The sequence below is a fragment of the Orbicella franksi genome, chromosome 14, assembly GCF_964199315.1.
Source record: "Orbicella franksi chromosome 14, jaOrbFran1.1, whole genome shotgun sequence".
Lineage (NCBI taxonomy): Eukaryota > Metazoa > Cnidaria > Anthozoa > Scleractinia > Merulinidae > Orbicella > Orbicella franksi.
The window spans coordinates 22,576,880-22,601,080 of NC_138158.1; the positions used below are offsets into that span (position 1 = coordinate 22,576,880).

Sequence of the window (24,201 nt, forward strand, 5' to 3'; positions counted from 1 at the left end):
AGTGGACGGTGGAGTATAAATAGACAAATTTCCCAAGGGAGCATCTATCTGCGCTTGCGCATACTTGAAACGCATTCGTCTCTGACCAGTAAGATTTCGTTGCAATTTTAAAATGGCGGACGAAGGGAGCAGAAAGCGTGGTTTGGACGCTGCCGAGAACAGCGACGAAGACGAAGAAGATGACATGATTGGTCCTATGCCGGCGCCTCCTCCTAAACTAAAGAAGAGACGAGGTAAATTTAGTATAAAATATTTCTGTAAAGTATGATCTCGGCATTGACTGAAATCATTCCTGGCATTTACATGTACTTTGATGACCCGAGTTAAGGTCATGTTTTTCATACCTTCCATGTGTCAGTGACTAGCCTTGGGAAAGTGAACGTAATTCCTGAACTAATAAGGGCATTTATTCAATCAATGGAATTGTCACAAAAGGTGACAACATTTGGAATTAAAAGAAACCTTGGATGAAGTGGAATTACTGTTATTTAACAATTATTCCATGAAACCGCGTTGGATATGAAGTGATAAATAACTAACGAGCGCGTAGCGCGAGTTGGTTATGATCACTTCATATCCAACAAGGTCGAATGGAATAATTGTTTTAGTATATTCTTAATCGGGTTTTTGCCGCCGATTTTTATTTCAACAATTTTACAGAGCGGAAAATTTTTAAACTTGGCGCACTGTTTTCCATATAAGGTAAAACTCCGACTAATGGCTCATAGTCGGAGTTTTTGAGCCAATCAGAGAGCTAGAAATGCAATAGTCGGAGCTGAGAATATACTAATAAATATTATACATTATTGTAGTCACCATCTGTCTTCTCATTGGTTAAAAGCATACGGTTAATTCTGGGAAACAGCGCAACCCACAGATTATTCATTAGCCTGCTAGCAGATTACTGAATAATCTGTAGGTCGCGCATGCAAATATGCATGATTTTCAAGAGCAATGTCAAGTTCACATAAGAACATGGCTTGTCGAAAATAAACTGTGTTCAGTGTGATAATGTGTTTGTCATTATTTTCTTTAAAACAGTGTGTAATAAAACAATATTTATTATGAGATTCAGTTTTTGTGATATCTGAAATAATCAAGGTCTAGGTTTAATTAGTGTTATCAGCCAGGCCGAATACCTCAACCTTGATTATTCTGGATGTCACAAAAAACCTCATCCAATAATTGTTTAAAATTACTGTATAAAGAACTTCCAGAGTATTCTTGAATGATGCAGGAACAGATAAGCTCTAGGTTACTGATGTACTGTGGAATAGAACTCAAGAAGATTATTTTTATTGACATGCATTACAGTTCTGTATATGGATGTACAGTGCAACTCTCTCAAAGCTACACTTACAGTATGCCTAACCATTGGGAAGTGCAAGTTGTGCTCTCATGAAACTATGGGTGGCTCCAGTTTGTATCTGAATAACCCCCTCCCCCCTTAATTGAAGACCTTGGAAGGGAGGCATCAAGACCTATGAAATCCATGGGGGATTAAGATGTTTATGGTAAATCCCAGGGGTATATTCTTCCAACCCTGCATTCTGAAGTGTTTTTCCAAGCAACAGCCTGAATTTTCCACAGGGAGATGGGAGGGGGCTTACTATTAATTTTGTTCAAAATTTTCTTTTGAATGGCTTTCCAAGGAACCCCCAAATATGGAGGGTATGGATCTATATTAAATAGATTGGAATGGCCCTATAGGGGACACTTAAGCTTGCAGCAAATAGTTTTAATTGCCATGCACACACAAATGTGTACCTTTTTAAAAGTACTAGCAAAGATCTGTAATGTTAATATTTTGTAGACTGGACAAAAAAATGGTCTAAGCTACTCTGTAGAATCTTTTACAGTTCCTTTCTACATGTATGTCCATCTACTGATCAAAATGTTGCTCTTAAAGCTGAACTGGCTGGCCATGGTCATTAAGACATCTTTAAAATTTTTTATTAACTTGTGCTGTACATATACATTTGATCCCAAGTTTTAGAGTTTGAAAAAGTCTATCTTGGAAATATTCCATCAGCTGAGTCCTATGAGAAGAGTTTTATGCACCGGGATTTAATTTCACACATTGTGGTCACTGAGTAAGTTGCCTGATACAGAATTTACAGTACATGTTTTCATTTCTATTCTAAACTTCCATGTTCCATAATGTAACTTGACATAGATCCATTATTTATTATGTAGCAGGACATTTGTTCTTTCAGATCTCTATTTTGGCCACAAATATTGTAAATTGCAAACTAGCTTTCAAACCAAATGGGACTGTTGGTCACATTGTGATAGCTCACTTTGACGTCGCAGAGATCATGAGTTCGACTCCAGTTAAGCCTGAATTTTTATCAGGCATTATTTCCATAATCACAACTGCCTATTATCAAGATAATTCATTAGTCCTTTAATCTTTTTCTGTGCAGTTGTTTCATGCATTCTCTTGTACTGTATTGGACTCATGTATGGACCTGTATTTTGCAGAACAGAATTTCTTATTACGGCAAGTTGCGATGGCCACATCAAATTTTGGAAGAGGCAAGATGAGGGAGTAGAATTTGTCAAACACTTCAAAGCACATATGGGTGAGATAATTGCAAATTTCACAGACGTGTGTTTCATTACTTGAATAATATATTAATTGAATTAATTAATATAATAATTATGACTGTAATAAATTAACTTATAATACTTCAGTAGAGATCTTGACCTGGTGAAATAAGGAGATTTTTTCCCTGTATTATATTGTATAATTGAACGTCCAAAAAATGTAAATCTGAATTATATAATTTGAATTTCTTAATTTTCACATTTTGATACAGGTGTCATACACTGTATTGCTGCCAGTGCTGATGGTCAGATCCTGTGTTCTACAGCTGAGGATAAATCTCTTAAAGTATTTGATGTTGTGAATTTTGGTAAGAATGGGACTTTATTCTGACTAACTTACTGTTCCTTGGTTGGGATAGCCACATGTCCTACATGTATATATAAATTATACCTAGTCAGGGAGAGTAGCGATCTAACTTATACACCTTGATACATTGTCAGTTTATTTGTTTAATATTATTGTTTACTTTGTAGATATGATAAACATGTTACGATTAGATTACATTCCAGGACAGTGTGAATGGATTTTTCCTCCTGGTGCAGCTGTGGCCTCAGTGGCCTGGTAAGCATTTAGTTGATTTTTTAAACAAAATGTTCAATACTCCGAATATTTTGTATTTGTCATAATCAATAAGAGTGTAGTTTTAATTATAGATGTAATATAATGGCAGCCAGGACAAGCAACATAAGAGTCACAGTGTTTCTCCCTACCCAGGAATGTGGATAGATTCTTGCTTGCCATTGTGGTGTAAGCTAATGGTAGGTAACCTGACAAAAAGCTAGGGGCCTTTACCTGGGCTAAGGGTGGTTAACCTACAATGGACTAATGAACCATCAAGTTTCTTGAATTTCTAGGATTTGAACTTTAACCATATCAAAAAAAGTTGCATCAGTTGCTATACACATATGTAGGTCATGTGATTGTGAACATTAGACTATGCACACTTAACCTGATATGCTCAAGACTTCCTGCAGTGTCTTGATTGCAACTGCAGTGTGCCACAGTGAATATTCACTTGCTCAGTACAGTTTGACTAGCTTGATATATATGTTTGTCAGGCTACCTATTGTGCAAGTACATGTGTATGGTAACTGTTATGTTACTATTTATTAAGTAAATTACTTGCATGGGTAAATAAGTCAGACTTATTACTCATAAATCTGTTTTCTTTTCCTTCAGCTCAGAGAAGGAAACAGGTGTGATCCATGTTTATGATGGACGAGGGACAAGCACACCTCTTCATACTCTGAATCTTCATACCAAGCCTGTAACATTTATTAAGGTATTCACACATACATGGACAAACTATCCTGTTCCCTGGGCTGACCTGAACATCAATAGGTGCCATTACCGAAAACTATAATCTAAGCATTTCAAAACTCAGACTGAAGTCAGACTCTGTAGTCATATTTATTGATATATTAAAATAGTTACCGGTCTTAATTAATGGCTGATTTAAATCCCAGTCACTAGTCGATTTTATCGATGCCTAGATGGAAACCAAGACCGTTCTTGCTTCATTGTAGAACTTGATTATCAACATGCCTGGATAACATGTGTAGACAGTTCAATTTGAAAGTCCTTGGCCAAGTGAAAGAGAAGCGAAGGCCTACATTGAAATTAATTTTTGTTAGTGCTCTGGGTTTTGTATCAAGCTGTTTAGGTTTGTAGCACTGGCCTGGGGCTTTGTGACTTGAGTTTTTGGTCAAGACAGTCTTACATTATCTCCATCATATATTGTATATGAGTGGCTTAACTCCACCCAGGAGTGAAAAAGAAATTATTGGCTACCAGTGCCTTTTTGGCTGAGGGCAACTTAACAAATTGTTGGTGGTTACCTGTGATAGATTATATGTTGCATCTCATTTTTACTTTATGCTGTAGAAACCAGGATACGTCTGGTAGTGTACATGTAGATCACTTTGGCTACAGTGCAAACTTTACTGTTAGCTCAATCAAAGTGCATGATTTTTACCTAGTCAGTTTGTTGATTGTGTTTTGTTTGACAGTACAATGCTGTGTATGATGTTGCGGTGTCAGCAGATGAGGCAGGCATGGTGGAATATTGGTCTGGTATTAAACATGATCTCCAGTTTCCCAAGAATGTTGACTTTGAGTTCAAAACAGACACAGACCTCTTTGAATTTATTATGGTAATTATATTTATTTTTTGTTGACAATAATTGTGATAATTTAGCGGTATTATGGATGCAACATTTTAAATTAAGTCATGTTCATGGATTTCTGCCTTTGCTGCAGTTAAGCTTTAGTTGAGTTGTTGAATCGTCTTGTAACAAACAGTACTTAGATTAACTTTCTTGTGATTTTAATTGAGCAAATTTTATTCTGTGCCTTTGGTGCATTGCTAGGCTCGATTACCAGCCACTGTTCAGGAAAGGAGCTTGCATTCCTCCCCTGAACTCACAGGCTGGATGCGTGGACTTGACATTGTTAATTTCGACCAATAAGAAATCTGCCTGCCTGAATCGAGCAGGCTGCATAAATTACCTTTCTCGCAGTATCAAAGAAGCTGTGCGATATGAAGTGCAATCACGTTAGTGGGACATTTCACCAAATACCATCAACTGATGAAATCGTGCCTGATATAAACCATAGTGGTATATACAACATGCAAAATGGTCCACAGACTTATGCATAAGAATCTATATTTGAATCATGTGGTGCCAGAATGTCAGGTAACGGACAAAGTCAACAAAGAGAGGGATGAATGCAAACATCAATCTCAAGAAACAAAACACTACAGTAAATCAAATTGATGTGCACAGTAGTCTTTTTGAAGGAGAGCGACACCAGTCTCTGGCAAAGCCAGACAAAACTAAATTTTTACATGAGCCAAAGCAAACTGAACTAGCAAAACATAAACATGGTGTCAACGCCATGCACACCAACATGACAACATGACCTTTGACATGACGTTTGCCACGCCACAGTCAAATGGCTCTGCTCTACTTAAAAAAAAAACTCTTCAATAGAACACAGCATATAATGTCTCTTGGCAACAATAAATGTGAAACAAAATAGGTTGGAAGGCCAAAATTAAAAGATGAGGTGGCGAAAATGGCACATGTACAAATGTTACGATCCGTAGGAGTCGTGTGGGTCTGCCTATGATTGTCATCAGATGACATTTCCGGCCACCAGAAGCGCCACAAGAATTAAATTATGAGTTTATGTCACAGACATGCTTTGCCGCTCATGCGTCCACCCATCTCTTCTCGGGGAGGAACGTAGATCGGATTCAAGAAAGCGGCGGAAATTGAGCCTAGTGTATTGCCCTCTGTGCATGCAATGCTTGCCTATGGTGTCCCTATTTTACATGTATATGTACATCCTTGCACTTTACAGAAAAGTCTCTAGTTCATTTGGGGATATATTCTGGCATTAGCACTTTGAAGTCCTTTTTAACTGGGTCAGGGTCACAAAGACGCGAATGTGAAAACTTTTGTGAAAAATTAACTTTAAAAGCCGATCTGTTTTGGTCTTACTAGAAATTTTGATGGCTTCTGTCCACCTTCATCAGAGTACATGTAACTTCTGATCAATTTAATTAGCATTTATTTTTTCTTGCTTAATTTAGTGCAAGACTGTTCCTGTATCGCTGACATTTTCACCAGATGGTAAACTATTTGCTACCTTGGCAATGGACAGGAAGGTGTATATCAAGTAATGAATTTATTACAAGAATTTTTCAGACTTACAGATCACAAGTAATTTAAATTTGTTGTCACCCTTAGGTCAGAGTGTTCCGATTTCTAACTGGGAAGAAAACAAGAGTGTTCGATGAGTCCCTAAAGGTCTTTACAGAGATGCAGCAGGTAACTTGACAACCAGCACACTTTTATCAAATTTGAGAATATAGTGCAGCCGAGTTTGGATGGGATCATTTTGTGCAAGACACTTGTAATTTTCACAATGCATCCCCACCGCCCCCTCTTCAATACACAAGAGTGTACTAAATGGTAGCAAATTGTTGGTCAACCTCACCACCTAAACTGGGAGGTGGTTTTGGACATTTGCAGAATACAGATTGCAGACTACAGGTACATGTAGGCCTAAATGTCATTCCGGTTAGCACTCAGGTTACTCTTTTATAGTTAGTCCTTGATAATGGAAATGGAATACGATATTAGTTAAAAATTCTGCAGTCTGCAAGTGTCATACTCTGACTGGGAAGACATTATGTAGCATTGCTAGATGGACTAGCATCCCATCCAGGGGGGGGGGGGGGAGGGAGAGTAGCAATATTCCTAGCTCCTTCATGCTACAGATGCTGGAGTAAAGTACCTTAAGTTACTGGTCATAATTCTTCTGGTTATTTCAGTCACTAGGATTGCAATGGATGTTATTTTTAAGTTCTCTTTTTTTTCATTTCTTCTAGCAAAATCAGCAGTTACCTGATATGGAGTTTGGTAGAAGAATGGCAACAGAAAGAGATTTAGAGAAGACAGATACCTTACGGTTCTCCAATGTAGGTAATGAGCTTGTAAAAATAATAGTATCCACACTGGTCAATTTATATTATCAGCATGTACTTTATTGAAACCTGTACATGTACACTTAGAGGGATTTCCTCCAATCACTTTATGCTGCCAGAAAAGTTGTTGCTAGAGTAAAACAACAAGCTGAAATCCATCTACGGGAGTTTAAAGGCTAACTTTATGGAGATCAAATGTAGAAAGACTTAAATTGAGCTGCTTAATGTTTTGTTTTGTAAGATTTTTTGGAAATAGTGCACGGCTGTATATTCCTCTTCTTTTATTGCTTATTAAAGTTACCCAGTAGACACTAATCAAGAATGGATGATTTTCAATCTTGCTAGTCTTTGATGAAAGTGGATTTTTCCTGTTGTACGCTACAATGTTGGGTATCAAAGGTATGCGATTCTACACTAACATCTGTCAGAAACATTGCTGTCATTGAATGGATGATTGTATACTTTGAATTCAAGCTAAGCAATGAGTTCCATTGAGTTTGTTACGCTGCAGTGTGTATAGAGAGCAGACGTAAATGGTATAGGAGTTAAAACGACAGTTTTTTTGTGAAGTGTTGTTCTCCAGAATACAACCTGTCCTAGTTTTGTTGACAGACTTAATATATGTCTTTTTCCATCTTCAGTTATAAACCTTCACACAAACAGATGTGTAAGAACGATAGGCAAGGTGAGAATGACAAGTTTAGCCAATTATTATTATAATAAACAACAGTGCAATCCAATTTACACACATCAGTGTGATTTTACGTTGGGTTTTCAGTGCACTGACATGTACAGAAATTAACATTCTTTCTTTTTAGATGGAGAATGTGCGATTTGTTCAACTCGCCCTGCACCAAGGCAAGACCAAGAAATCAAAAGCAGCAGTTACATTGGTAAATACTGATTTTCTCTTTTTGATAATGAAATTCCAGTCACCTTCTCCCCTTCCTAACCCCGTGCTTGTGGTTGTGAGCTGACTTGCTGGCTTGCGTACCTTCAGGGCCACTAAGGACTTTGGTACATGTATTGGGTGTTTTGTCAGGGGTTTCGTTAAGGGCCGGGCACCAGGCACCAGGCGAATTGAGTGGCTGTAGGGATGATTTTGTCCACCTGGTTTGACCATCTACGGGAAAAGTTTTGTTATAGAGAATTTCAGTTCAAAAAGTTTTCCCGCCTGTGAAAACCAGTCGCCCTCCTGTTGAAAATGGTAATGAAACCCTTGGTTTTGTAGAATGAGTTATAATGCAAGAAGTAAGTGAGGAATGATCATCGCAGTTAATTTTCCAATTTAAGCAATTGGAAAGAAGAAGTCTGAAAAAATCAGGGCTTCAACGGGATTTGAACCCGTGACCTCCGCGATACCGGTGCGATGCTCTACCAACTGAGTTATGAAGCCACACATTGGGAGCGAGGTCAATTAATTGAGTTCATATCATCCCGTGAGGAGTGAAATGATGTGAAGTTTATATGAAATAATTCATATATGAACTGCGGTTGTAGATGAAAGTGAGGAATGATCATCGCAGTGAATTATTTCATATAAACTTCACATCCATGCAAGAAGTGTCATTCTTAAATATCTAATGAGAAGCAAATAAGGGACTACAGCTCTTACATACATGTAGTTTAGCCAAGACATTTTGATGCACACTAAACCTGATATGCTCAAGATGTTCTTCAGTATCTTGATTGCAACTGCAGTGTGCTACACTAAATGTTTTTGCACATTGTCCAGTGATGTTCACCCGTTAACTGGATCAAAGTTGCAGTTAACTGACAAATTTCTTTGCTGATCAACAATTCAGTTAACTCCCCCATCATAACTACTATCAACTTTCAACTTCTCCTTAGTAAGATCAGTACATTTTAAAGCAGGCATTTGATGAGAATTAAGACCGCCATCAATTAAGGAACTTGTCCTTTTATTTAGCACAAATGTATGTTAAAGTATATTTGATTGACAACAGATTTACTTGCAAGGTTGTTACTAACAGTAATTGCAAACATGTCTGCTCAATAATACTTGAAGGCTTTCGTACAAAAAGGGCGTATATAGCTTTTTGGGCCGATCGAGGATCGAGCTAATTTTGGCAGACTGACTTGTTTTGACATGAAAAGCGTCGTTGCGTAATTGTTTTTGTTGATTTGCGCTTGTTTTCCAGAAATAACGTAGGCAAAAAACTCAGTTTTCTAAGGGTATCTTTTGGAGATCTTTTGTTGAACGAAAAACAAAAGAAACCTTTTGTTTTGCTAAACGATGAAGTCATCGAAGCGTGGCATTTGCCGCTAGTTTTTTTATTCATATTATTACGCTATTTTTTTATTGTTGCTTCATGAGCGCAAGCAAATAAGGCGTTGAACGAGCCGGATTCGAGTTTGTTTTGTCGTGACACCGGTTCGATACGAAGTCGGTCGATTTTTTTTTCCGGACCATTTCTCTACTTCTTTCAAAACTGAAAACATCTATTTAAAACAAAACGATGCTGTCGAAGCTAAAGTAACCGTTTAAGTTCGCGTCGCGTCGAAATTCTCCTTCGAAGGATTCGCTCCAAAAGATGCCGCTTGGAAAACTGAGTTTTTTTGCATACGTTTATTTCTCGAAAACGAAGCGTGAATCAACAAAAAAATACGCAAAGATGCTTTTCATGTCAAAACAAGTCAGTCTGCCAAAAATTAGCTCGATCCTGCAAAAAATAAAAATCGGCGCAAAAACCTATATACGCCCTTTTTGCACGAAAGCCTTCACTTACTATTGTTATAAAAAATTATGCTTAATCCTTAAAGTAAAATAATCAGTAACTTACACTAATTACAAACTTATCTTTTGCCCTAGTTACAAAAATTACCTTATACATTACAATTAGCACCTGTCCAATTACAAATTTTCTCCCAAAAAAACATACGTATGTTAGCCTCCTAAGTTTAAAGCGTGGCTTTGATAATAAGCTTTAAACTATTCAAGTCTGCACTGCTGTTTTTAGCTTGATTGTTGCAAAGCAGCATGGTATAATCTCATGATGACAAGCTGACGTCATAACTACATAAGCAAAGTAAATGAAATACCACGTCTGACTGTGATATAACTATATAATAACCTAATTGATGTGCCAGTTGCCTTAGCCGAGGGACTACTCTCTACTAATAGAGGACACCTACCTCAAAAAGAAATAACAAAGCGTAGAAGGATAATTAAAAAATTGGTCTACTTACAAATCTCAGAAAATACTTACAGTGGAACATTACATTTTTAAGAAATGCCGACCTTAATAGGCCCTTTGCAGCTAAGCCATCACGTGACCTACTTTTTATAAAATTATGGGTTATGACTTAACAAATGCCAGAAATGGAAAAAGCATGTCGAAAATATCAAAATGGCCAAGTTTGAGGGCCCCATCATTAAGGAATGAGATTTTATGACAGTCTGAATTTTTAAAAGAATAAGAAGATTTGTATGGAAAAAGTTGTTGGAGAGCAAGGTCTTGCTCTCCAGCAACATTTTCCATACAAATCCTCTAAATTTTCCGAAAATTCAAGCTGTCGTATAAACTTACTCTTTAATGCCAGGGGCCTCAAACTTGGCCATTTTGCTATTTTCGATGAGCTCTTTCCATTTCTGACAGTCTTTAAGTTATAGCCCATAATATGAAAATTTTCTCGGAAAAATTTGGTCACGTGACCCCAGCTGCAAAGGGCCTATTTCCTGGCGAGTCTGTTCCATAAAGTACGATAACAATTGCAAACTTCTCAGAAACAGCAGTATTTTCACTGACTTCCGCTGATGTCCACTTTTGTGACATTCTTTCACTTACAGGAAATGGAAGCGTCAGAAAACCCTTCACTTCAGACTGGAGGACCTGATCCTATGTTGTTCTGTACAGCGTCCAAGAAAAACAGGTTTTACATATTTTCCACCAGGCAGCCTGATCTCAGGTAAGTTTTCCACGGGCTCTAAGGGGCCTTTAACCCTTTCATGCTTGATTTTGCTTTAAAAAAGCCGTATTTTTTACCGTCAAATGGTTTTTGACATGCAATGCTGCGAAATTGCACTAAATTTTGCTAGGAATGCAATATTTTACATTTCAACTAGATTTTCGACTACTTCCTATGGTGTAATGAGCAGCAATGTTTTACTTTAGCGCATGCACATAAACCAAAATTTGGACTGGAAAACGAGCGATTTGTTGCTTACGAAATGACCGACCTTGTGTGGGAACTTGTTCAGTACAGCAATGAGTAAAGATATCGTGAGCTAACCAAAGTAAACTGGTAGACTACGTGCCGTCGTGCGAAAGTTCAAGCATAGAATCGTGAGATTTGGCCGAGGACTAACCTCACTCCAAATGATCAAACGCTGTAGTACGTTCTGCGTTTGAAGTAGACAGCAACCGTGAAGACTGCCCAGACTTCTCTTGAGCAAGACGCGTAGTCAAATCCTTGAATGTTTGTGCTAGTTCTTCTACGGAAGAACGCTTATCGGGGCAAAACAATTTTTGAAGTTCTTGAAGTTGGCGATTTGTTTCTCTTTCTTCTGCTTCTTCCTTGGGGAGACCAACGGTGTCTCGTGTTGCCTTCGGGTGTTTGATATTCTTGGTGGCCTCGTTGATTTCTTCAATCGCCTTTCTCCTAACTTCCGGTTTTCCTGTGAAACAGTGGAATCTTTCTTTCTCTAAAAACACTTCTTCAAAAGTAGATTTGCGACGCTCTAGTAAGTTTATCAACCGTGCGATTGCACATCCGATCGGAAGAACGTCGAACGCCTCCTTTCTTCGCTTGGGTCCTCTAACTTCACCAAACGTCGGGCGATCTCAAACAACAAAATCATGTAGGCTTCAATGGTGGCTTCGGGAATATCTTTATTTTCTGTGTTGCTCTTAAAGAGTTTCTTAATATCCTTTGCGAAGGATGTTGTGGTCTTGCCGTCTCCTTTTAAGGCACCATTCAGCGCGTCGTATTTTTTGGCTGGTTCCGTAAACTTGACCTTGCCTTTAGGACGAAGAACCACAGTGCCATTGCCAGGTTGGTCCTTTGTAGGACTGGCTTTGAGTCTGTAGAGTAGTTCGTATTCGGCTTCTTTGTTGTCCTCTGAGCTGTTGCGAATCAGCAAGTAAAAGGTTTTACCCTTCTAGAATTGATCTCTGTCGTTCACAATTTGAGAGAGCAGTGCGACAACTTGTTGACCATAGAAGCCGGTTATCTCATAGACTATTCCTGTCCAGTTTTTCGGCATTCTGGAAGGCCTGTCTTCCTTTGGTAAGGGTTCAAAACCACTAGGAAGTTTATCCTCAAAAAATATTTTATGAGCTTTAACTTGACAATCGAACACAACAGCGTCGCGGTGGACGGCGGCTTCAGCCATGTTGAACTTTTTCCCTTTAACATCCTCGTGTACCCCGCTTACTTATTCACAGTTTGAATGACGTCACACGAGTACGGGGTAACAGTTGCCTCAGAAGGTTCGAGAAAAATTATTGACCAAAGTGAAAGAAAATAGAAGGATGCATTACTGGTGAACTGGTGAATAATTTTTTAAGTTTACTTTGCTAACTCTTGGCTTGTCAATTCGAAATAAACTGTCTCTATTGGTTTTATGACGGGGAATATACACATTTCGTGGTTACACACGAGTGACCGCGAGTCTAGACAACATTTCGGCCGCTGGATTCCATGTTTAGGAAATACACGTGTAGAGTGAACTGCAGGAAACTAGGAGGAAAGTAGTTTTTATTAACTTTCAGTTTTGTAGTTATCTTTCCTTTTGATTTCCTGCGTTCAATGTACCCTTTTAAAGTAAAGGGTAAATAATTTCCCGTCCCGGTTTCATAAGCCATTTCTGCGTTGCCTTTTGCCTCTTTGTCAAAATGAACCTTCATGCGAAACCAATTCACATGCAAAGGCGTTTCGTCTACAGGTTCATTTTCATGTAATCGAACTCTTTTCCATATGAAAGGTTTGCACGAAGACGCGTTTTGAAACAGAGGCCCAAGGTAACTCGAAAATGGCCTATTTAGCAGCTGATTATATTAATCCAACAACGACCATATTTAGTTTGATTATGATGAATCCGTGAGGATAATCGAACTTGCCAAAACGTTCTGTGCTCGATTGGAATTTTTGTTCGATTTTGTTTGATTAGATCCCTTTGGAGGAATATGTAAAGTCGAACGAGAAATATCCGATCCAGTGTATTTATCCCTCAAATATTTCTACACTGACAAGGGCACTCTGTTTCGTAGGAAGATCTCGCCCTTCAAAGGGAGGCTTTTAGCTTATTATATTCTTTTGTTCCCCTATTAAGCGGCCACCCCGCCCTATTAGACGGTCAGTAATCAAAGTCCCGATGAGGGTTTTTCTATTGTTTATTTCTATTAAGTGGCCACTGTCCATTTTCCCCGTTTAATAGGGGTTGAGCTGAAATTAATTTCCGAAGCCAATTATTTTAGAAAACGACCAATTTATTGTGTACGAAATGACGGAGCTTGTGTCGGAATTTGTCAAGTGGTGCAGTGAGCAATGTTATCGGCAAGTAGAAAAAACAAAAGTGGTCATCAACCTTAAAATTCTCCTTAATGGCCCCCATGAATTCCCTGCGAAGAAGGGAGAATTTCCAGCTGTTGTTTGTCAAGGATGCCTGATGCCTACGCTACCAGATAAATTTATTTGTTGTAAACACGGCTCTTCCAATTTGAAATTTCAGTGGCGAGAGTGATCGTGATGTGTTCAATGAAAAACCCTCCAGAGAAGAGATTCTTGCAGCAACTCAGGTAAATGGCTTTTTTGAATTTCTACCGCACACACACTTTATTAAATAATAATGTTGAGAAAAAAAACTACCTGAATTGTGTCACGATCCGTCAACAGTTTTAGTCAGCTGTATATGAATAAAAACCGAAAGGATTCGTTTAAACCGATCTTCAAAATTTTACAGACTCGGGAGGATGCGAGACATATCTCATTTGTTTGACCCTTGTGTCTAGTTTCCTATAAGGAAACCCCAGTGTTTTTTGTCGTTATTTATGGCCGGCACAGTTGTATGGGAAGGGGTTTGGGGGGGGGGCGGGGGTGATAAAGCGGCCGTTCTTTCCAGTTGACGGTCTTTTCGTGATTACTAGACTCTTCCCCTTCCCCTTAGTTCGTCGAGCAAAGAGGGAACAATAGCAAGAGAAAAATATGGTCACACGTAAACAGGGGGCGAGACGCGCGTGAAAACACAATTCACTCCAAAAACTCGTTTCTCGTTTGTAACGCAAAGTGACGGCTCGCAGTTACTTGGAAGGTCACGTTTCGCGAGAAAACCCCAGTCATTTCGCAAATCACGCCAGCCCAAAACATACAGACACGACTCAATGAAACACCTGCTTTACTGCCCTCAAGAAGCTGGCGGTGGAGACTTCTTTGCATTCAGTAAAGATAAAAACTAAAGTTGACCTTTTATGCATGTGTTATTATGTCAGGGCTCTGAAGGAACAAAGAAACTCCCTGAAGAGGCCACTCTGCATACCACGATGGGTGACATTACGTTTAAACTATTCTCCAAAGAGTAAGTTTAGAAAAATAATTCTAATAAATAATACTTTAAAACCAGTAGGCTTAGTTAGTTCATTTTCTTCAGTCATAGGGGTGCTGTGAATGGTGCAAAGTTCTCACGGTTCTTTGAATTTTTTGTAGGTGTCCCAAGACTGTGGAAAACTTTGCAACCCACAGCGAGAATGGTTATTACAACTCGAATATTTTCCATCGTGTTATTCATCAGTTCATGATACAGACGGGAGATCCAGAAGGTAAAGGGTATTTTAAATTTTATTTTGGGCTAAGGGTGTGGTTGGGTATTTATATGCAGCTGCCCTTTTTTTTTTGCGGCTTGACCGACTGTTCGAAGGTAGGAGGATTCTCTGCCTGGTATCCAGTTTGGTTGTTATTTTTTTTTTAGTTTTTATAGGAAGCTAAGATCGAGTTTAAGCATCGAATCTGTCGCCAGTAAGTCGACGAAAGTCATTTTACACCTGTTCCAATTCCACATTACGGTAATAATTTCAATAATGATAAGTTTAAGTTCAGAGTGTAACAAATGTCGCTATGTTCGAGTGTAGCGGTTGTTTCCTATCGCTATGGTTGTGTCGCACGTTTCAAACAGCTAAAACGGCTACCACATTTTGGCCGATCCTTCCTAAAATAGTAACAGTTTTCTCTTCAATTTGTTTTTTATAGTTAATGAAACTGAATAGGATACATATTGTTGGAAAAAAGGATGTTGCCTCAAAACAGAGTAATTTATTGCCTTAGGAGAAAAGGTTATCTAGAACAAATGATACACTTGATATTTGTTATTCCCGGGCTTCCATATAAAATGGGACGGGGTCGCTCATCGGAAATTTTGACAAGAACCTTTACGAAACACGACAAATTCAGATTACGTTTGAGGTAGCTGCCTTCGGACTGGTTTGCTAACAATCCTGAAATACTCTCGTTACTTTGGGAGGGTCGCCACTTTCAAAACAAAGAACCACCCAGGCCTTTAGTTCTTATTCCGCAGCTCCTCTGCTACCATTCCTTGGTGCTTTTCCAGTTCTTCATAGCTTTGTCTTTTTGTTCTTTTATCCCAGGGGACGGTACTGGTGGAGAATCTATCTGGGGTGGAGAGTTTGAAGATGAGTTTAACAGGAATTTAAGACACGATCGACCTTACACAGTAAGCATGGCCAATGCCGGACCAAACACTAACGGTTCCCAGTTCTTCATCAGTGTGGTGCCAACGGTAAGTGAACTTTCATTTCAGTTCCGAAAACGTTTCGCACCCGAAAACTCCCGAAAACGTTTTCTCGCGTTCCTGGAAACGCACTGAAAGTTCGGGCCCAAAAAGCTCAATTCAGTTTTCTCCAATAATTTACGGGAGCTCTTGAGCTCTCGAAAAGCTCTTTCGGGATTTTCTCTTTTTTCCAGTAAATAACGTTCCCCGAAACATTACTTGTTCAAAATAGACAGCCATGCATTAACTTCCATGAAAAGGAAAACTGTAGGGAATCTTTGGATTGGTTGTTTCTCGGTTTTGAATTTTCGCGCGCAAGTAATGACCAATCAGAGATGCTACACGGATCTCTGTAGAATTACGTCATCATTATGGAATTTTCGAATCCAGTCTCTGACATCTCTCGAGCGAGGGGAGCATTGACCGCGTGACTAATCAGCTGTTATCTTTTCATGACAGCCATGGCTAGACAACAAACACACCGTATTCGGCCGTGTGACCAAAGGAATGGATGTTGCACAAGCCATAAGTACCGTGAAGACAAATCCAAAAGACGATAAGCCGTACGAGGAGATCAAGATTATCAATGTGTCATTGAAAGTTTGAAACGTGGACGAAAGACAAACATAACAAGAACTTGACTTCTATTTCTTCACTCCTTGAGGGACGCAGGCTGCTCAATAGCCCTTCTCCTCCCCCCAGAGATGAAGAAGACGGCGAGAAATAAAACCTTTCTGCAACGCTTGTCAAAATGAACTTGTAAAATACTTGTACAGTTTGGAAACAGGTTTGGTGTGAGACGTGATCGAGACTGCGATTTTCCGTAAGAGGTTGCTAGGGACGATAGCACGTGACATGTTGCTATGTAACCTGACGTATTCAGATAGCGACAAACGCACGTGGCAATCTTCGGAGTGCACGTGCTTCTTCTGATTGGCCGATTTAACATCGGAAACTCTTCGGGTGCTTAGTTTTACAAGGATTTTTCAACGAACTGCGCTTGCTCGCTGGATTTTACAAAAATAAAGTATGCAAGGGCGAAAAAAGTGAAACTTAAGACTCCATGTCTCCAAGTAGTAGGAAGTACTATCAGCAAATTATGAAACATTTTTCTTTGTCCATACATAACCGTTATCACGCTAAAAGACAGAGTCATTTCTTTTATTACAAGTCTTATCAACTTACATTTTTATAAAATAAATAAATTATACATTCTGAATTTTGTACAAACGTTTTTGTTTCTGTGAATTGGGAAGTTTCTCGCGATTTCAATCTTATATGAAGACTTCGTTTTCAAACCACTCGTAGATTGTTACTTTGTTGTTAACTTTAAAAACCATTCTTGTTGTGCACATAAAACCTTACTAACCTTTTTGGTTGGCTACGAATGTTCTAAAATTCGCTTCTTTTTGCGTGGTAGTTTTTCTTCTACGGTACGAATAAACAATTCGAACGTAACCCATTTTGTGAACAAATTATCGACTTCTAATATCGACGGCTTCGTACGACTCGCGTTGACGTATGTCTTGTTCAAGCAATGTCACAATCGAGGACAGGAGCCTCTCCTGTCGAGGATCATTTTTTATTTATTTACTTTTCAATCTGTGTCTGCTTTCTTTTTGCCTGGTGATCCTGCAGAGTTATCGACAGACCTGATTAACTTGGTCAAAATCTGCGCCTGTGGAAACAACAACAAGCAAACAAGTAAATAAATTTAGACTCGAGCAGACATAAGCGAATCAGAACACAACTCTACGAGGTAGATTCCTACTAGCTTCTAGTTCCCCCCCCCGCCCCCGCCCCCCCCCCCCACCCCAGTGTAGATCTCTACTGGCTTCTAGTCCCCCTGCGAGGTAGATCTCTACTTGCTTCCAGTCCCCCTCCGGTGTTGATATCAACTGGCTCTCGGTCGAATCAAAATTGATATTATTGTATATACACTGGCTACCGACCAGTACTTTTCCAACACTCCTCGTATCTCTCTAGTTTTCAAGTCTCAACATCTTCAATACAGACACCAAAGGAGTAGTTGTAACTGTACAGTGTTATGGAGGTGGCCGTATCTTAGAGGAAGAGGTTATATAAATCATCGGTTAATTATTTGTCGTTGGCCTTGCTTTCCGTTGCCCTCGATCAGTGATTTATAATAGCTAGTGCACGAACATCGATGTCAAGGCAATTTGAGTAGACGTAAATCAAAGCAAGGCGTTTTTGTGATGATTACAACTTTTGCATTATTGTTTTGCACACAATGTTTTTGTATTGATGTGGTTCTAATGAATTCACACGTTGTCTGTATTGTTGAAATTCATGATGATCCTACAAAGAAAATGGCCACCACAAAAGACCTGTTGGTTTATGGTGCTGTTTTAAATGACGTTTAGAAAATTTTCCTTGAAAAAGCTGTGCGTTACGAGTATGACTGCGGCTTACATTTTCCAGTGCAGTTATAACCGAAGTTTGCGTAAACTGTATCATTGCCAAAAAAACAGTCTGGAAGTGTAATTCAGTCATCTCCGGAAAAATAGGGAATAATTAAAAAATAGTAATAAAATACACAGAAGCAAAGCTTTTTTAGGCGACGAGGTGGATCAGCTTATTTTTACCAGAGTTGTTGAGGATTTCTATTTTGAAAGTACGTTGTACACGTTTCTTGGAAACCAGATGCTAGTCGCAAAAATTTCATTGGCGTGGACTTGTCTTGTCAACTGTTGTTTTCAACTGAACTTCGGGCGCAGAGCAAACGATGCGCAATCAGAGAAGAAACTTTACTGTTTTAGTCACTTTCTTGGGAAGTTCAATCATAATTCTACAATACTGGTTTCTTCAAAACAAACTTCCGGTAACAGATATGTCACGTCACGCAATGGCCGCGAAATTGGCCTTTGACAATGAGCCGCGAAAACACATCAACAATAACAACGATTTGAAGCTGGTTTTGTTTTACACGCCGTTATTTGGAAAATCGCCGTGGCGAGGTCTCGCAAACGATTACAACTTCACCCACTGGAACCACATTCCATGCGGTGTACAAGCGTGTAGAGTTTCCTACAACAGAAGAGATCTTGCTCGAAGCGACGCTGTGATCTTCCACGGAAGAGACTTGCCAAGTGTTATGCACATGAAGCACATTTTGAAACAGAAACCTCCCCAACAAAGATGGGTTTACTTTATACAGGAGAGCCCCAAATTCACTTATTACGACCCGTGGCTTTATAACGGGTTTTTCAACTGGACTATGTCCTATCGGAGGGATTCGGATTTCGTCGTGCCTTACCGAACATACACCCGACTTGAGGCCGACGAGATTGAACGAATACAAGCGGAGAACCGAAACTATGCGCAAGGGAAAGACCGACTGCTTGTTTGGATCGTAAGTCACTGCAAAGGACTCAGAGAAGACTACGTTCGAAAATTAATGAGCTACATTGAAGTGGACGTATTCGGATCGTGCTCACGGCGTTTTAACCAAACCGAAACGTGCCCCAGGTCTTCCGCGGCCTGCGACAACAAATTAAAACGTTATAAATTCATCTTCGCTTTAGAAAATTCATACTGCGTGGACTACATCACAGAAAAATACTGGTACACACCGCTCGACCACGATAATGTGCCGATTGTTTTAGGAGGGGCAAACTACGACGAAAAAATTGCCATACCAGGTTCTTTTATAAATATCTTGGATTTCTCGTCAGTCGAGTCTCTTGCAAATTATCTTCTTTACCTGGACAGAAACGACAGTGCTTATAACGAGTATTTTTGGTGGCGAAGACACTTCAAACCAGTGCTGCCCGAATCATGGACTTGTCAAATGTGTGCAGCGCTTAACAATGATACTGTAACGTCAAAGGTTTATAACAATATTGACGAGTATTGGGGAGAGAGGAGCAATTGTGGAAAAAGCGAAAGGAGAATACAGGAATTTCTTGGCAGCTTGATTTAAGAAACATAAACTATGAAGATACACTCTCGTTTAATTTTAATTACATTCTGCGAGACACGCGTTCCTACGGTGCTTGCGTGATGATCGCGCGAGGCGAGAGTGGATCACGCGTGGTTTGAAGCCCTCGAAACCACCCGTTAGTTTGTTGGTTTGTTTGAAACATCCGATTGCTGACGTGTTTCGATCGGCCCAAGGGTTCACTTTGTTCTCAGAAATAATTTAACTAAAATAACTTAATCTCCAAATATTAAAATATAATTTATGCTGTCATGACTTCACTGTGAAATGTTGGGCCCAAACAATCTGATACACTGGGACAATGGCTGTCTCACTGACCCTGACTTGTTTCTCTTTAACTAAACTCTCTTTCAGGCAGACACCTCGCTAAAGCGGACAGCTAGAGCCGCTCTTAAGAGTGTCCGCCTAAAGAAGAGTTCACTATTTAACGTCTTTTTCATACCTGGTTGTCGCTTTGTGCAGTGAGACCTCTCAGTTGATACACCGTAACCTGGCCTTCCGAGTCGCCGACTAAAATGGTCTGGATCTGAGCAACAACAGAAAGCACGTCAAACCAAGTAACAACACAATAAACTAACTAAATGAAAACTTGAACGAGCAAACTGAAAGCAGCCCAGCCGACGGATTGACAGACGAACAAACGAAATCTATGTTTGAATGTCTAGGGAATCATACGCCGGCCGCCACGTAAATATACAGGAAAGTAACAATGTCGTCGTCGCCGCCGCTGACGTCACCGCCGCCGTCGCCGTCGTTGTCGTTGTCTCGTTTGTCAAGATAATTGACTGGTATTTATAGGAACGCTTCGTTTCACTTCCCCTTTTTTTCCATAAAAATGTCTTCAGTATTTAGGAATCAGGGAAACCTGACTCATTTGAGGAAGAATTACCTGGGAATCGACAGCAAAACGAACAGCTGACAACTTCAGTTCCTGCACAGGCACGTGTGATATGATAGGATCCAACCTGATAAACGAACAAACAAATATTCATAGGTCTATCACCAGAGCAAAACAGTATTGTGAACGACTTGGCAATTTAGAACCGATGCCGGTATCACAGGTGTTATTAGTCCCCATGACCGCGCGAAACTCAAACTGGATTTGAACTGAAAACTAGATTCTTACGTGTTAAGGCTTAGATCCCAGATCTCCACAGCCTTGTCGTTAACACAAGCAAAGAGAGTGGCCGAAGATGGCGACCAACAGATGTCATTTACAGATTTCTGGAAACAAACAAAACATGACGTATAAAAATTAACGAGAACTCAATGAGGAAAAAAAATTAGAAGCTGCATTATGGCCACATGGCAGTACTTACAGTGGAGGAGAAGAATGACGTATAAAAATTAACGAGAACTCAATGAGGAAAAAAAATTAGAAGCTGCATTATGGCCACATGGCAGTACTTACAGTGGAGGAAAAGAATGACATAACAGACTGAGATTTTTCCTGATGCCAAAGCCGAATAGTCCAGTCGGCACTGCAGCTAAGAAACGCGTCTGACAAGAATGGCGACCATTGCAAGCGATACACGGGACCCTAAGTAACGAAGAACGAGAGATTGAACGAGACTGAACTCCGTAACGAGAGAAGTTGTCCGTAAAAAGCATATCCCTCAAATTTGAAGCGAAATTGTCACTGAAATAAAATATATTCCTTACTGTGTGTCCATGATAATTTTCCAGATACTGTTCATTATAAGAGCAGGAACACTTGTGAATATGACCTTCCTCTGTGCCTGCAAGGTACCTGAAAGCCGGACAAAAGAAGTAACTTAACATGAAGCACAAGCTTGGCTTGCCGCGCGGTTGCGCGGTTGCGGTTGCGGTTCCTTCACGTGATCAGCGGAACGAGGGGATCTGGTGCGAGTCAACAAGCGTGTGACAGAGGAGTGCCTTCACTCTATCTCAATAAAAGACGAAATGAAATGTGACAAAGACAAAGTGAGGCTCTACTGCGCGTTCTCGTCTCCGAATCGAACAGTCTGGGTTCGAGCCCTGTCCGGGGACATTGCGTTGTGTCCTTGAACAAGGCACTTTACTCTCACAGTGCCTCTCTCTAACCAGGTGTATAAATGGGTACCGGCGAATTTAAGGTCATTTCCCAGTATTGCATTGCGCATCCCTACTGCGCATAATTTCACGCGTGATTAGCGCGCGCGCATTAAAAAATGGCGGCTTTTTGTTTACAGCTGGACCTCGCCATATAGGTAAATCGTCATTTTCTCGCAAACGAGTATGGTGACCTGTCATTTTTTTCTGTTGTTTTGAATTGAGTAATAAATTTCTCTGTGTAACATAAATATGGACCAATTCTCAGTGTAGGACAAAAAGCAATCGTCGGAAACGTGAATTTAGCAAGCAATCGTGACTACAATCATGATGCTATTATAACGATTTATATGGGTATAAACAAGGTGCTGTTGCTCCTAAACGAACATGGGGACCCCTCATTTTTATTGCAAAATTTAAGTTCCTATAATATAAACAATCAATAGGCAAAGTTTCACAAAAATCTCAGTGCAGGTTCTATTTCAGTGGAATGACCCTGTGGGGTAACCCTGCAATAGACTAGCATCCCATCAAGGGGGGAGTAGAAATGTTCACGCTACGGAAACAGGAGGTAAGCGACGGCCTGATGGGCGACTCTGCTCGTACATGTATGCAGACTTAACCTACCAACCCCTACTTACATGTTAGAGTCGTTTGGATGAACATCAAAACAGAATCCAGCAGCGAATCGTGAAATGAGAGCATCGCTCTTCTTTCCTCCGCCAGCCTTGGACTCCTTAGCTACATTAACCCGCTTCAGCTTCATCAGGTCTACACAGGAACAAAAACAATAAAAAAATCAAGAAAAATCGTACTGTTTGCGTGCGATCATCGAACAAAACTTCCCTCCTTGAAAAAATTTGTAGTCTCGTGCCCAGATCTTTTTTGGCGTGAGGAGGAGGGATAAGAACAGAGAAGATCTGGGCGCGAGAAGAGAACGAAGGCCCAACATAGGTTTGGCGGGATGCGGGGTTAGACTGAAACTTAAGGCGGGATACGTGATAACAGAAATTTTAAGGGAGGGATGTGGGATAAAAACATTTCGGCAGGAGCCCTCTAGAGCGTGAAACGAAACAAAACGCTCTTTCGCAGACCCACAGCTGAATGTTACAGTAAAACTTACCTGTACATTCAAATCCTTTTCTGATAGACCACTTGGTAACCCGGCCATCCGCTGAGATAGAAATAAGGATTTCATCTCGCTCTTCCCCAGACCCCTGATCCCTGTCCACCCAGCGGACCTGCCACACTGGTGAGGCGTGTTTCCCTTGGCTCTCACTGCAACAACAGCAAAATGAACAAGGTGTTAGTAGGTAGTAGAACACCGCCTTTAAAAACATTTCTTTACAAAACCTCGGTTAACACCGGCGTATGAAACATCTGATGACGTTGATGTACACACTCAAGTTCGTTCCCAGTGCCTCTCTTCCTGGAACGAGACAAGTGACCAGGTCCGACCGAGGTCTCTCTGACAACGTCGACGTAGACATTGAACCTCGTTCCCAGTGTCTCTCTTCCTGGAGTCAGACACGTGACCTGACCCGACAAAGGTCACTCTCTGCTTCAGTTAGCGTTAAGAAGAGATGCCCTGGAAACAAGGTTACCGTGCAAACTTGTGGAACATGTACTTACAAACTGTCTAAAGCTGGTGTGCCACTCCTGCTTCGTACATTGTAGATAGCAATCGTACCATCGTACATGCCCACCTAAAGAAACGGCGTGAAAACAGCCACGTTAGTTCTTACAGTCACAGCTTCGGACTAGTTTTAGCGTAGCTTTGAGGAGATCAGACTTATTGAACATTGTTGGAAAGTCAACAACAAGGGTTCGATTTTGCAAAACAATATTAAAAATTGGACAGGACTGGAACCCATTAGGAAGTGAGGAATGGCTTACAACAGCGAGAATGGAAGCGGATTGTACCGACAAAAAAAATGTAGAAACGTAATGTAGCGAGCACAAGCTGGTGATCCAGCCTTAGAATAACAATCAGATAACTACTCACAGCTAAAAGGTTGGGATGAGCAGCTGAGAAATCCACAGCTGTTACTCCACTGTCCAGATGAAAAAAACGTTCAGGAAACTGTAGGAGATAAAAAAAACAAAAAAACATTTACATTCAACAGGAATTTTGACAGACGAACTTGAAAAAAATTTCCAACTTATTCTTAAAATTACAAGTACGCGAATGACAAGTGACGCGAACATAACATGACGCAAAAATTAAGTGACTCGCATTATGTTGCTGTTGACATATAGTCCCGCCGTTGCGTTTTTCCTAATTTTGACGTTATTGTACCTTTGATATAGTCGGTTTACTAAATTCAAGGACATGTTAA

The 24,201-nt window shown here is 40.0% G+C and overlaps 3 protein-coding genes and 1 pseudogene across 5 annotated transcripts in view; 2 read left to right on the forward strand and 2 right to left on the reverse strand.

Moving 5' to 3' along the window:
- The first annotated feature begins 27 nt into the window (after positions 1-27).
- Positions 28-17,040, forward strand: LOC145467090 (peptidylprolyl isomerase domain and WD repeat-containing protein 1-like). Of its 3 annotated transcripts, none has more exons than XM_081450614.1 (19): positions 28-233; positions 1,991-2,093; positions 2,485-2,585; positions 2,823-2,918; positions 3,085-3,172; positions 3,791-3,893; positions 4,621-4,764; positions 6,210-6,284; positions 6,367-6,447; positions 7,011-7,104; positions 7,452-7,505; positions 7,748-7,791; positions 7,925-7,999; positions 10,918-11,036; positions 13,801-13,867; positions 14,558-14,643; positions 14,772-14,884; positions 15,707-15,858; positions 16,309-17,040. In XM_081450614.1, exons 1-19 carry the CDS (start codon positions 113-115, stop codon positions 16,453-16,455), a joined length of 1,863 nt encoding a protein of 620 aa, XP_081306740.1. In that variant the 5' UTR covers positions 28-112; the 3' UTR covers positions 16,456-17,040. The 3 variants fall into 3 exon arrangements, with proteins under 3 accessions (XP_081306740.1, XP_081306741.1, XP_081306742.1); XM_081450615.1 differs by having other exon boundaries at positions 3,121-3,172; XM_081450616.1 differs by lacking the exon at positions 28-233 and having other exon boundaries at positions 564-2,093; positions 2,490-2,585.
- Positions 11,398-13,356, reverse strand: LOC145467099 (uncharacterized; annotated as a pseudogene).
- Positions 17,041-17,105: 65 nt separating the features above from the next.
- LOC145467084 (dynein axonemal intermediate chain 4-like) overlaps positions 17,106-24,201 on the reverse strand; it is a 16,088-nt gene continuing 8,992 nt past the window's right edge. The window contains exons 15-24 of the mRNA XM_081450606.1: positions 23,868-23,945; positions 23,495-23,568; positions 22,986-23,140; positions 22,504-22,633; positions 21,473-21,560; positions 21,222-21,350; positions 20,937-21,034; positions 20,700-20,775; positions 20,253-20,336; positions 17,106-17,527 (exon numbers count right to left, since the gene is read on the reverse strand). Of these exons, the coding sequence (XP_081306732.1) occupies positions 17,447-17,527; positions 20,253-20,336; positions 20,700-20,775; positions 20,937-21,034; positions 21,222-21,350; positions 21,473-21,560; positions 22,504-22,633; positions 22,986-23,140; positions 23,495-23,568; positions 23,868-23,945 (993 nt within the window). The 3' untranslated portion in view covers positions 17,106-17,446. The remainder of the gene's footprint in view (positions 17,528-20,252; positions 20,337-20,699; positions 20,776-20,936; positions 21,035-21,221; positions 21,351-21,472; positions 21,561-22,503; positions 22,634-22,985; positions 23,141-23,494; positions 23,569-23,867; positions 23,946-24,201) is intronic.
- On the forward strand, positions 17,688-20,242 carry LOC145467098 (3-galactosyl-N-acetylglucosaminide 4-alpha-L-fucosyltransferase FUT3-like). The gene has a single exon (XM_081450627.1). The coding sequence runs from the start codon at positions 18,596-18,598 to the stop codon at positions 19,790-19,792; it is 1,197 nt and encodes a 398-aa protein (XP_081306753.1). The 5' UTR covers positions 17,688-18,595; the 3' UTR covers positions 19,793-20,242.

Excerpts from the sequence above, each read along its gene's own strand:
- LOC145467090 (XM_081450614.1), top strand. The coding sequence starts at position 113 with ATGGCGGACGAAGGGAGCAGAAAGCGTGGTTTGGACGCTGCCGAGAAC. Across the intron at positions 6,285-6,366 it reads CCTTGGCAATGGACAGGAAG|GTCAGAGTGTTCCGATTTCT; the intron begins GTGTATATCAAG and ends TGTCACCCTTAG. Across the intron at positions 13,868-14,557 it reads AGATTCTTGCAGCAACTCAG|GGCTCTGAAGGAACAAAGAA; the intron begins GTAAATGGCTTT and ends TTATTATGTCAG.
- LOC145467098 (XM_081450627.1), top strand. The coding sequence starts at position 18,596 with ATGCGCAATCAGAGAAGAAACTTTACTGTTTTAGTCACTTTCTTGGGA.